The following is a 12,880-nucleotide window of genomic DNA, read 5'->3' on the forward strand; positions in this document are numbered from 1 at the left end:
TGTTGACATTGTAGAACCGCGAGGCTTCCCATGTTTCTCTAGTCAGAATGTTTTCCTTTCCCTTAGTCCTCACGTGTTATTAAGACTACTTGTGTCATAATCCTGTATGATTATTGATGTGAATGATGTTTTCTTCTAAGCTTCAGAGTAACTTTGCTTCTTAATATTCTTTGTGTACTATTCATATTTTAATATTATCTTCCTTTCTACTTACCAGTTTTCTAATCTTTGCCATCCTTTTTATTTACATTTCCAAAGCAAGAGCTATCATTTTTGTTGGTTATTGGAGTCAGTATAGGTTATAAGTACTTTTTGGAACTCTTCTAGGTAAGATTCAGTGAAACCTTGGAAAATATCTGATAAAAATTACATGAAAGCTATGGCAGGTGCCGGGGGTATTATATATCCTTCTATGATTTCCACTTTGTTGCTTTTTTTCTCGGGGTAGGGGGCAGCGGGGGGACATGGTCTCACTCTGTTGCTTAGGCTGGAGTGCGGTGGTGCAATCCTAACTCACTGCAGCCTGGAGCTCCTGGGCTTGAGGGACCTTCCTGCTTTAGACTCTCCTGTAGCTAGGACGACAGCACGCATCACCATGCTAATTTTCCAATTTTTTGTAGAGATGGGGGTCTCACAGAAAGACTCCAGGCTGGTCTCAAACTTCTGGCTTCAAATGATCCTCCTGCCTCAGCCTCTCAAAGCACTGAGGTTACAGATGTGAGCTACTGTGCCCAGCCCTGAACCCCACACTGATTCATACTGTTATCCTTGAATTAGACTTGATTGCTAAAATTTAAGAAATGAGGTAGTTTCTGTGCTCGTTTTATAAACTGTATATGCTTTTATCTAAGGGTCTAGTTTCAGTTAGGTTTTGGAGCCTCCACTGTTTACAGTGACCAGTTGTTTGGTTATGCTGTTTATATTGGGGTAATTCATTCTTTAAAGTAGAATGATCACGGATTGATCTTAAAAAAGGGGTAGTATCCATTTCTCCAGAATTCATACTCAGCTGATTTGGTTTTGTTTAGTCTTTAGGATATAATTGTTTTTTGGGTTTCTTGTTTTATTTTATTTTTGAAACAGGGTCTCGCTTTGTCACCCAGGCTGGAGTGCAGTGGTGTGATCTTGGCTCACTGCAACCTCTGCCTCCTGGGTTCAAGCAGTTCTCGTGCCTCAGCCTCCTAAGTAGCTGGGATTACAGGTGTGCACCACCATGCCTGGCTCATTTTTGTATTTTTAGTAGAGATGGGGTTTCGCCACGTTGGCCAGGCTGGTCTTGAACTCCTGGCCTCAGGTGATCCACCCGTTTCAGTGTCCCAAAGTACTGGGATTACAGGCGGGAGCTACTGCACCCGGCCCTATATAATTGAATGTTAAAATTTGATGAATTAAGTATAATAGTCATACAATTCTTACTCTTTTCTTTTACAATTGCTTTTAATAGCATACGACTTTTCTTTACCTCTTCTATCCAGGCTTTCAAGTGTAGCCCTCAAAACGGATGGTTTTTCTCTTTAAAGAGTGATCATATACCTGGGGAGAAATTTCAAGGTACAATTTGTAATGATTTAACTAACATTCAACATGTGTGCTTTTTGTTTTTTTTTTTGCTTTGAGGGTTCGTTTTTGTCTTTAAGCATAGCATAATGTCTTGTTTTATTATGATTTCATCTGAGAAATTCTGCTCAGATGAAATTTCTTACCTTTTCTCTGTGGAGTAGGCCTCCCAAGAGCAATATGCCTGGATTTCAGCCTTTGCTCACCCTTGGCCAAGCATTCTTGTGCAGCAAACAACATGAAGCACCCTGCATGGTACACATTCAGATTCTGAACTTTGTACTAATTTGGGATTGTTTTGAAAAGTCTATTATACCAAAAGTAACATATGTTTAAGGAAAATTATGTATATCAAAATTCTAAAGCTAAAAATATAGCAGAAGAGATAAAGTAGTGTTTCTGTTGCAGAATAGTATGAAAACCTGATGAAAATAGAATTTTTACTGTAAGTATAGTATTTAAAAATTACTGGCTAGTTTATATTTTTATATAATACCTTACATTAAACTTTATTGAATTAATAATATCTAGATATATGTATATATATATATTCTTTATTTTTGGATTGAGAAACAGTAGCTTATTTGCCATAACATTTAGAGCATTCTGATTCTGTAATTAATGTGTTAGTATGTCATACAAATAATTGTCTAATGCCTTGTCTTAACAGTTCTGTACATCTTGTAATTAAGCTTTCCGTTTTTCCTACTTCCTCAGGTACTTTGGTCTAGGAAGCCATATGGTTCGTCTCGAAGTATCGTAAGGAAAATTGGTACTAATTTGTCTCTGATTCAGTGTCCAAGAGTTCAGTTTCAGGTACTATATTTTATGTATTTTAAGTATTTTGTTAATATGTACATTAGAAATATAAATAGGCAAGATGGTTTCAAAAGTATTTTGTTTTTGAGACTTTTTACCAATTGATGCCACTATCAATACAATAAAAGAGGATTAAAAACCACCGTTAAGCCTTTCTAATTTTACTTTCTCTGTGAAGTGATTGAGATCTTTAAGACATTTATCCTTCTTAAGGATGCATATGTGAAGATATAGGAGCATATAATAAGCTAAGCAGTTGTTAATTCCTAGGTGACTTCAAACATAGGCTTTATATTATTTCAGGTGCTTTATGTACCACCATTATTTTTCTTCTGTAATTATACCTTCCTCTTTGGATAGCCACTCAGTTCCCCTGATTTATTTTTAGATCTCTGTGTATGCCATGTAAGTTGCTTTCCCTGTCGTTGGTTTCAAGCTCAGCATTAATTATGGGATCCATTGCCTCAGCAATGACAGTGTCAAGACAAAAAGGTAATTGTGGTTCTCTCAGTGAGGTGATAGTCAAACCATGAGTTAGAACTTTTGAAAGTCTTAGTCTTAGAACTTTTGAAGGTCTTAGTACAGTATTCTCTTTTAGCACCAAATCTGGAGCAACTCTACTCTTTGCTTGGAGATATTGCTATTTTCCTTGATTTGTGCTTTTGTTCCTTTCTTTCTTTTTTTTTTTTTTTTTGAGATGGAATCTCGCCTGTTGCCAGGCTGGAGTGCAGTGGCAGGATCTCAGCTCACTGCAATCTCTGCCTCCTAGGTTCAAGCACTTCTCCTGCCTTAGCCTTCCGACTAGCTGGGACTACAGGTGCACACCACCACACCCAGCTGATTTTTGTGTTTTTAGTAGAGATGGGGTTTCACCACGTTGGCCAGGATGGTCTTGATCTCTTAACCTTGTGATCTCCCCATCTTGGCCTTCCAAAGTGCTGGGATTACAGGCGTGAACCACCGTGCCTGGCCTTGTTTCTTATTGTTATTATAGTATTCGACATTTATCACATAACTTTGTTCTTTTTTTTTTTTTTTAGTAATTCTTTACAACCGTAATGTAACAACATTTCAGGTCAACATTGAATAATATAAAATTCAATAGATATCTCTGCCACTTTTAAATAATAGATTAACATGTGGAGATGTGGAAGATGTATTTAACTCATTCAGAAGTTCAGAAGTGCCCACGTGTACCCGTTTGATAACATGTCATGTTCTTAAATCACTCCTCTTGATAAGTGGAGGTGAAATCTATTTCTTTTTCTTTTCTTTTCTTTTTTTTTTTTTTTTGAGAGAGTCTTGCCCTGTTGCCCAGGCTGTAGTGCAGTGGCATGATCTTGGTTCACTGCAACCTCCGCCTCCCAGATTCAAGCGATTCGCCTGCCTCAGCCTCCTGGAAAATCGATTTCTAAATAAGTGGTAGAAATGAGCATTTATTCAGGTTGACGTGTATGGTAGAAATTAGCATTTATTCAGGTTGACTGACAAGATTGTTCATTGCTTATTTGCCAGTTTCCTTCAAATAGCTATTATGTTAACTAAGGTTTATAAACTTTTTTCTGATTGTTCAATTCCATCAGTTTCTTTCTAGTTAACTATCTTTACTAGTTAAGTTTTCCTAGTTCCAGGAAAACTTACTTCAGCGTTTGCATTCGTATAGCTAGAGACACGGAGATATCTAACGTTTTCTGATTGCAACCCCCAAGTCTGCCTTGACAGTCAATGGGCTGAAGTACTAGAGTCAAGTACATGTACTTGGGAGAATTCTCTTTCTGGATGTTATCAGTCTATTAAAAGGATATGAGCAGAAAAAGAGGATTCTATTTAACTCATTTGAACTGCATTTGAAAAGAAATGGATTAACGTAAGGGGAAGAGTAAGGTAAAAGAAACATTGATGACCTACTTGAGAATGTAGTAGAGATGGAAGCCATTTGTTTATAGTGAGATTTTTATTTCCAGGTATACTGAATCTTTTTTTTTTTGAGACAGAGTTTCGCTCTTGTTGCCCAGGCTGGAGGGCAATGGCGTGATCTCGGCTCACTGCAACCTCCGCCTCCTGGGTTCAAGCAGTTCTCCTGCCTCAGCCTCCCAAATAGCCGGGATTACAGGCATGTGCCACCATGCCCAGCTAATTTTGTATTTTTAGTAGAGATGGGGCTTCTCCATGTTAGCCAGGTTGGTCTCGAACTCCCGACCACAGGTGATCATCTCCCTTGGCCTCCCAAAATGCTGGGATTACAGGCGTGAGCCACCGTGCCCGGCCCATACTGAGTCTTTTTAAATTCAACATCCGTGTTACCGTATTCTGTCTGGTGGCCGGGCACAGTGGCTCACGCTTATAATCCCAGCACTTTGGGAGGCCGAGGTGGGTGGATCACCTGAGGTCGGGAGTTTGAGACCAGCCTGGCCAACGTGGAGAAACCCTGTATCTACTGAAAATACAAAATTAGCTGGGCGTGGTGACGCATTCCTGTAATCCCAGCTACTCGGGAGGCTGAGGCAGGAGAATCACTTGAACCTGGGAGGTGGGAGTTGCTGTGAGCTGAGATCGCACCAATGCGCTCCAGCCTGGGCAATAAGAGTGAAACTCTGTCTCAAAAAAAAAAAAGTATTTTGTCTGCTACTTAGTTAAATGTTTTACATATGCTGTCATCCTTCTGTATCTCCATTGCTTCTTTGTTTATCAGAAATATAAAAGATGTAGTCTTCAAAATGTATAGAGGATGCAGTTTTGAGTAATAATATTGAAAATGCATTTTTCCCCCTATTTTTATAGCTCAATTTAGGGACTAATTGATGTGGAATATATCCAGGCTATCTGGGAGTCCAGTGTGGGTAAATATTATTATTGAAAGTCTGAGACGGGGAGTCTACTGTGGGGCACAGGGCAAGTGGACATCATTATACTGAGACCATATCCAAGTTGAAGTGGATTAAACTGAGAACAGGACAGTCATGGGGTCAATGCAGAAAGTGAAGTTGGGTAGTCAAAACCAGTCTTCCCGTTGTCCTTGGTGATTTCACTGTCTTTTGGAGAACCCATCTGAAATGCAGCCTCCTTTTTCTTTGCTTCCTCTACTTCTGTTGACTTTCACTTTCATTCCTTTCCTAGTATTTGCATCACTGGCAACAGCTCAACCCTGTCAGCCTTGAAACTGTTTCACCTTTGAAATTTTAGATCTCAGTATATTCCTTCTAGATCACAGCATCTCCTGTCTGTACTAGCTAACCCATGTATCGTTGGTCAAGTAAGACTCTTATATAAATGATAGGCAGTACAGGCACATTCCTTTGTGTTTTGAGCATTAGATGAGATTATCCATGTGAAGTCCTGGGCATAATGACTCATACATAGTGAGTGCAGAGTAAAAGTACTACTGCTAGTAGTGGTTTTGTTATTATCGTTATTGCCCCTTTATAGTTACAGAGCAAATTATCTTATTTGGTTTTCTAATTTAACTCCTTTGGGAGGGGGGCGAGGGATAAAAAACAGCATATATGGTGCAGGGTATACTGCTTGCGTGATGGGTGCACCTGGATCTCACAAATCACCACTGAAGAACTTACATAACCAAATGCCACCTGTACCCCAATAACTTATAGAAAAGTAAAATAATAATAAATAATTTAACTCTTCTGTTTTACAGATTGGATTTCTGTATATTTTATAGGGTCACAAATCAGAACACATACCAACACATTTAGTCACACCTTCATCCAATTAATGGGCACAGTGACTATTGTGCTGGCAATAAAATGAGGTGACATATGTAAAAAGCCCTATGAAAGACACCCAATACATGTTTCTTTGCTGTGTTATTGAAGACCAGCCTATAACCTCATAGGTTTTATTACTTCTCCTGTACTTCAGTTAGCTCTAGGAATTAATTGGCTAATTTACACTCAAAACAGGATCTCTAGACCCTTCACATTTACTTTGGTTGAAGCAAGCTAACTTCCCCTGGCCCTTTTCTACCTTTCACATATGTGCATTTCAGCACACCTACACACTTGTGGCCATAAGCATTTTGTGTTTTTGGATATCATTTTCCTTGTGGAGGGAGGAACTAAATTAAGACACACTAGGAGAACAGACCCTTCTTTGTCTCCTAGTTCTATTCTAGATTCATGACATCAAAAGAAAATTCAGTTCATGGAGGGGCTTGCAAAAGCAGTAAACTCTGGGGGATAAGGAGGAGTGGGATGCAGAGGTTTTAATTTGCAGTGGTTTTTTTTTGTTTGTTTGTTTTGGAGACAGAGTCTTGCTCTGTCACCCAGGCTGGAGTGCAGTGGCTCGATCTCAGCTCACTGCAACCTCTGCCTCCTGGGTTCAAGCGATTCTCTGTCTCACTCTCCCGAGTAGCTGGGATTACAGGCGCACACCATCACACCTGGCTAATTTATTTATTTTGTATTTATTTTTTTGAGATGGAGTTTCGATCTTGTTGCCCAGACTGGAGTGTAATGGTGCGATCTCAGCTCACAGCAACCTCCACCTCCCGGGTTCAAGCGATTCTCCTGCCGTAGCCTCCCAAGTAGCTGGGATTACAGGCATGGGCCACCACACCCAGCTAATTTTGTATGTTTAGTAGAGATTCACCAGATTCTCCAGGCTGGTCTCAAACTCCTGACTCAGGTGATCCACCTATCTCGGCATCCCAAAGTGCTGGGATTACAGGCATGAGCCACCATGCCCATCCTGTAGTGGTTCTTAACACTGGACGCATGTAAATCGTCAGGAGCGTTAAAAAAAAAAAAAAAAAAAAAACCCATGCTCAGGCCTCGTCCTCCATTGTGGCTCTATATGCTTCCCTACCTCTGTACTAAAATTCTTAGGGAGCTTTTAAAGAAATCCAGGTCCTGTTTAATAGCTTACTAACTCTGAATTTCATGTATTTGTTTTTTAAAACCTCTTCAGGATCCTATGCAGCTAAAGTTGAGGACCTTAGACATAGTTTTGTTTTAGTGTTTTGCTACAGAAAGTTTGTGTTTACCAACACATTTAAACAGTGACATATTATCTTTTGGCAATTGTAAGTATTCACTAAAGCACTTTTGGGGTACATTTTAACGTATTTTAAGTTGTATGAATTAAAGAGAAACATAGAATGTAAGTGTAGTATATTGGGGTATTACTACATTTAAAAAAAAACCTTAAGGCAAAATACCCCCAAAAATGTGATTCTGAGTACTACCAAGTGAGGTACTTCAGAATAACCTGGGTTGGGGACTTGGCTGTGTGGTTATAGTAGTTTGAATACCAACACTATTGGGTAATTTCACCTTTTTCTCTCTGGTAAACCTAACCCAAGCTATTTTCTTGGACTGCAAGCAGTGGTTTTTGGAATTGGTGGAAAACGACTGTTCAGTAACCAAAAGAGTAATGAATGAGATTCCTACTAAAGCTCACACACGGTGATTAAATCTGGAAGTAAAATGGCCATTTGTTATGGCACATCTTTATATAGCAAGTAAACTTGAAATTCATACTTTATGCTAGGTGTTGGTATTGAGTGGTGAATGAAACAGACATGTATGTCTGCCCTTATTAGTTATGTGATTCAGTGGGAGAGATATTTATTAGTTATGTGATTCAGTGGGAGAGATATAATAAAGATATAATTATCATTTGTAGTAAATGTCATATAGTATGAAGTAGTATAGCATGGGGGAGAATATCAGGAGTTCTCAGGGTAGGCCTCTCTAAAGGAATGACAATTAAGGATTACGAAGAGCCTGCTCTACAGGGTTGGGGAGACAAGTAGAGGTTGAGGGAGTCATTGTGTGCAGAGAGAATAGCATGTGCAGAGATCCTAAGGCCAGATATAAATTGTTTGAGGAACCAAGAAAAGGTTCCAGTCAGTCAGGAACTATTAAAGTGGGAGACTTAGTAGTATGGTATATTGATCTTTGAACATCTGAGCTGTCTGAAGATGCATACCTGGATTAATATGTAAAATAACTGTTAAATTTAACCGCGTGTTTCAATAACTCCTAGATAATTTGGAATATGCTAGCATGTGATGTCATACTGTATTTGATGTTCATTTTTTGTTATTTTTAGCTATAATTTTATAGTCAGTTAGCTCTTAAAGATTACTGAATTCAGCTACCAATAGTATGTTTTATAAATTTGGCATTGTGGGGCCCAGCGCAGTGGCTCACACCTGTAATCCCAGCACTTTGGGAGGCCGAGGTGGGCGGATCACCTGAGGTTAGGAGTTCAAGACCAGCCTGGCCAACGTGGTGAAACCCCATCTCTACTAAAAATAGAAAAATTAGCCAGGCATGATAGCTAGTGCCTGCAATCCCAGCTACTCAGGAAGCTGAGGCAGGAGAATCACTTTAACCTGGGAGGCAGAGGTTGCAGTGAGCCGAGATCACGCTACTGCACTCCAGCCTGGGCGAAAGAACGAGACTCCGTCTCAAAAAAAAAAAAAAGGCATTGTGAAATAGTAGTTTTGAGACTAACTGAATATGGCTGGGCACGGTGGCTCACACCTATAATCTCAGCACTTTGGGAGTCCAAGGTGGGCAGATCACCTGAGGTCAGAATTTGAGACCAGCTTGGCCAACGTGGTGAAACCCCATCTCTACTAAAAATATAGAAATTAGCCAGGCATGGTGGCAAGTTCCTGTCATCCCAGCTACTTAGGAGGCTGAGGTGGAGGGAACTGCTTGAACCCAGGAACTGGAGGTTGTAGTGAGCCAAGATCACACCACTGCACTCCAGCCTGGGCAACAGAGCAAGACTCCGTCTTAAAAAAAAAAAAAAAAAAAGGAACCAACAAATGTTTGTGGCCATTTTATTCATCTCAGGCAGTTGATCTCTTAAAGACTTATTTTCCACAAGGATACTGCTGCTTACCCTTAAAGATTATTTTCAGAAATACACACATTTTCCTCCCTCTGGTGGCTTTGTTCTCTTGCCTTCTACTATTCTAAGTGTGTTATATATGGAAACTTTTAATAAATGTTCACTTAAAATAGTGACCATGCAAGAGATACATTTACAACATGGTGACTATAGTTAACAGCAATATATTGTATATTGAAAATCACCGAGAGAGTAGATGTTAAGTGTTTTCACCAGAAAAAATAAGTACGTGAGGTAATCCAATTCAATTGAACCACTGCACATATTTCAAACATAATAAATATATACAACTTTGTCATTTTAAAGAATACATTTTTAAAAAGTAATCACATTCAGAAATAGTAGTGACTGAGTCTGGGCTAGAATATTGAATTTAGTGTTCCATCTTTCAGACTAGTGTTCTTTACACAGGCATATCACCTGACAAGTTGATGGTGTCACCATATGTCACTATACTGTATTAAAATACAGAAATTCTGCTAAGTGCAGTGGCTCACGCCTCTAATCCCAGCACTTTGGGAGGCTGAGGCAGGTGGGTCACGAGGTCAGGAGATCGAGACCATCCTGGCTAACACGGTGAAACCCTGTCTGTACTAAAAATACAAAAAATTAGCCTGGCGTGGTGGCGGGTGCCTATAGTCCCAGCTGCTCGGGAGGCTGAGACAGGAGAATGGCGTGAACCTGGAAGGTGGAGCTTACAGTGAGCCGAGATCCCGCCATTGCACTCCAGCCTGGGCGACAGGGCGTGACTCCGTCTCAAAAAAGGAAGAAAACAAACAAAACAAAACAAAACAAAAACAAAAAACAGGCCAGGCATGGTGGCTCGCACCTGTGATCCCAGCACTTTGGGAAGCTCAGGCGGGTGGATTACTTGAGGTCAGGAGTTTGAGACCAGCTTGTCCAACATGGTGAAACCTCAACTCTATTAAAAATACAAAAATTAGCTGGGCATGGTGGCAAGTACCTATAATCTCAGCTACTTGGGAGGCTGATGCAGGAGAATTGCTTGAACCCAGGAGGCTGAGGTTGCAGTCAGCCGAGATCACACCACTGCACTCCAGCCTGGGTGACAGAGTGAGATTTCATCTTAAAAAACAAAAACCTCTGAAATTCTGGTTTTAGTTTTTCTTTTATTTTTTATTTTTTTTGAGACAGTTTCAGTCTGTCGCCCAGGCTGGAGTGCAGTGGCGCAATCTCGGCTCACTGCAAGTTCCGCCTCCCAGATTCATGCCATTCTCCTGTCTCAGCCTCCCCAGCAGCTGGGACTACAGGCGCCCGCCACCACGCCCGGCTAATTTTTTATATTTTTAGTAGAGACGGGGTTTCACCGTGTTAGCCAGGATGGTCTTGATCTCCTGACCTTGTTATCCGCCTGCCTTGGCCTTCCAAAGTGCTGGGATTACAGGCGTGAGCCACCGTGCCCGGCCTGCTTTTAGTTTTTCTTAGCGTGGAAGCAACTGGTAGAAAAAAGAGAAATAATTAAATCTATGTAGGTAAAAAGCTAGAGATTATCATTTTACTATGTTGCTATTAAGAATATGTATATGTGGGCTAGGCGAGGTGGCTCACACCTGTAATCCCAGCACTTTGGGAGGCTGAAGCGGTTGGATCACTTGAGGTCAGGAGTTTAAGACCACCCTGGCCAACATGGTGAAACCCCGTCTCTATTAAAAATACAAAAATTAGCCAAGCATGGTGGTGGGTGCCTGTAATCCCAGCTACTCGGGAGGCTGAGGCAGGAGAATTGCTTGCACCTGGGAGGTGGAGGTTACAGTGACCTGAGATTGCACCACTGCATTCTGGCCTGGGCAACAGAACAAGACTTGGTCTCAAAAACAAACAACAAACAAACAAACATACAAAGAATCCGTGTATGTTATGCATTTGGCTATAAACAAATGGTAGTAAACTAGAATGAGTGTAATTTACTGTTATGCCCTTTGCAGCAAATCCTAGTTCCCAGTACTGTGTGTTTATTTTATGAAGTCACAAGAGGATGAAGTTAGTACTCCTAACATTTTTATTCTAAGCTTTTCTACTATTATACAACATTTGTATTTTACTAATATGCACTTTATTAAATGAACTGATTTTTTTTGGTATATTACATTATCAGAATATTTTAAATTAAAGTTGCTTCAGTAAGATTTCTAAAATAAAATTGAATTTTGGGTAACTTAGTGTTATTATTGAATTTTTGCTCTGAATGAAATGTGATTTTGAAAAAAAATTTCTATCTCTTCACTTTTTTTTTCTTTTTCCACTGACAATAGCTGTAGTAGGACAGGACCTTGCTGGGAACCTTCAGTAAGTTGTCCTTTTCTTTCTCAAACTTTCCATCGGTCATCTATGCATGTCGTGGTGTCTACATCGTATTTCCAAGAATTTCTTACTGTCAGTCCTTGCCAGGGCTGACTTCATCTTGACTTGTACTTTACTAAGTGCATTGTCCTGGAAATTGTCCTTTGTGTCCCATGCCTGTGTCACTCAATGAATGCTTCCTTCACCAACACCTGAAATGGCCTTTTATAAAGAAGATTTTTTTCTGGTTTTATTTTGTCTTTTGAATGAGTTTGACTTAAATGCCAAAACTATTTTGTTTTGTGGGACAGGATGTCAAGTAGAAATGACATACATCTTATCAGTTTTGGAATTGGTTCTTCAGAGCATCATTAACATTTTCATCTTATTGAGCACATATTATGGACATGGTATCATTTACATAATTAAGGCTTAAGTAAGATCCAAATTAAGTCCGTGGAATAGTTTGTTATATCTTGTTGTTTTGTTTCTTAAAAGTTTGTGCAAAAACTGGCATTTTATGTTTAGCATACTAATTTTATGGAGGCATTATTTAATTTTATAGATGTAAAATTGAGAAATGTGTTTCATCCTTAATAACTGTTTATGATATCCTGAAAATGAGTTAACTTCTATTTCTTTGATTATGTATTCTTAGAAAAGTAGTAGTGGCTGGGCATGGTGGCACATGCCTATAATCCCAGCACTTTGGGAGGCCAAGGTGGGTGGATCCCCTGAGCCCAGGAATTTGAGAACAGCCTGGGCAACATGGCAATATCCCCCATCTCTACCAAAAATACAAAAGATGAACCAGGTGTGGTGGCATGTGCCAGTAATTCTGGAGGCTGACACAGGTGAATCGCTTGAACTTGGAAGGTGGGAGGTTGCAGTGAGCCAAGATGGTTCCACTGCACTCCACCCTGAGTGACAGAGTGAGACCTGATCTCAACAAAAACAAAAAAGAAAAGTAGTACTTTGTTTGTTTGATTTGTTTTTCTTTTTTTCTTCCCTCCTCCCCACACTTTGTTTCCTTTTATAGATGTTTTGAAGAAAACAACTATTTTTGTAACTTTTGTAGGAAAGTAAGAAGGCTTTGTCTTAAATATACCTAACTTTCTACCAACTAGTCATTATATTGGAACAGAATTTTTATTTCTGAACAAAGGGTCATGATCAGATTGATCATCTCACGAATTAGCACCTTAGGAAGGCACCATTCAGATTTTAGTCTTAGGATTTGTCTAACACTTGTACAAAACAGCCCATTAAATACCATCTCCGCTAGGAGCCTCACAGGGCTTGGGAACATTCCTGCTGAAGG

The 12,880-nt window shown here is 39.8% G+C and overlaps 1 protein-coding gene across 2 annotated transcripts in view; it reads left to right on the top strand.

Moving 5' to 3' along the window:
• Window positions 1–12,880, top strand: part of MTFR1 (mitochondrial fission regulator 1) — a 71,075-nt gene that overhangs the window by 33,401 nt on the left and 24,794 nt on the right. For both annotated transcript variants that reach the window (XM_010371568.2, XM_010371569.2), the window contains exon 3: window positions 2,275–2,373. In XM_010371568.2, coding sequence (XP_010369870.2) covers window positions 2,275–2,373 — 99 coding nt within the window. The remainder of the gene's footprint in view (window positions 1–2,274; window positions 2,374–12,880) is intronic.

This window comes from Rhinopithecus roxellana, chromosome 9 (genome assembly GCF_007565055.1).
Source record: "Rhinopithecus roxellana isolate Shanxi Qingling chromosome 9, ASM756505v1, whole genome shotgun sequence".
NCBI lineage: Eukaryota > Metazoa > Chordata > Mammalia > Primates > Cercopithecidae > Rhinopithecus > Rhinopithecus roxellana.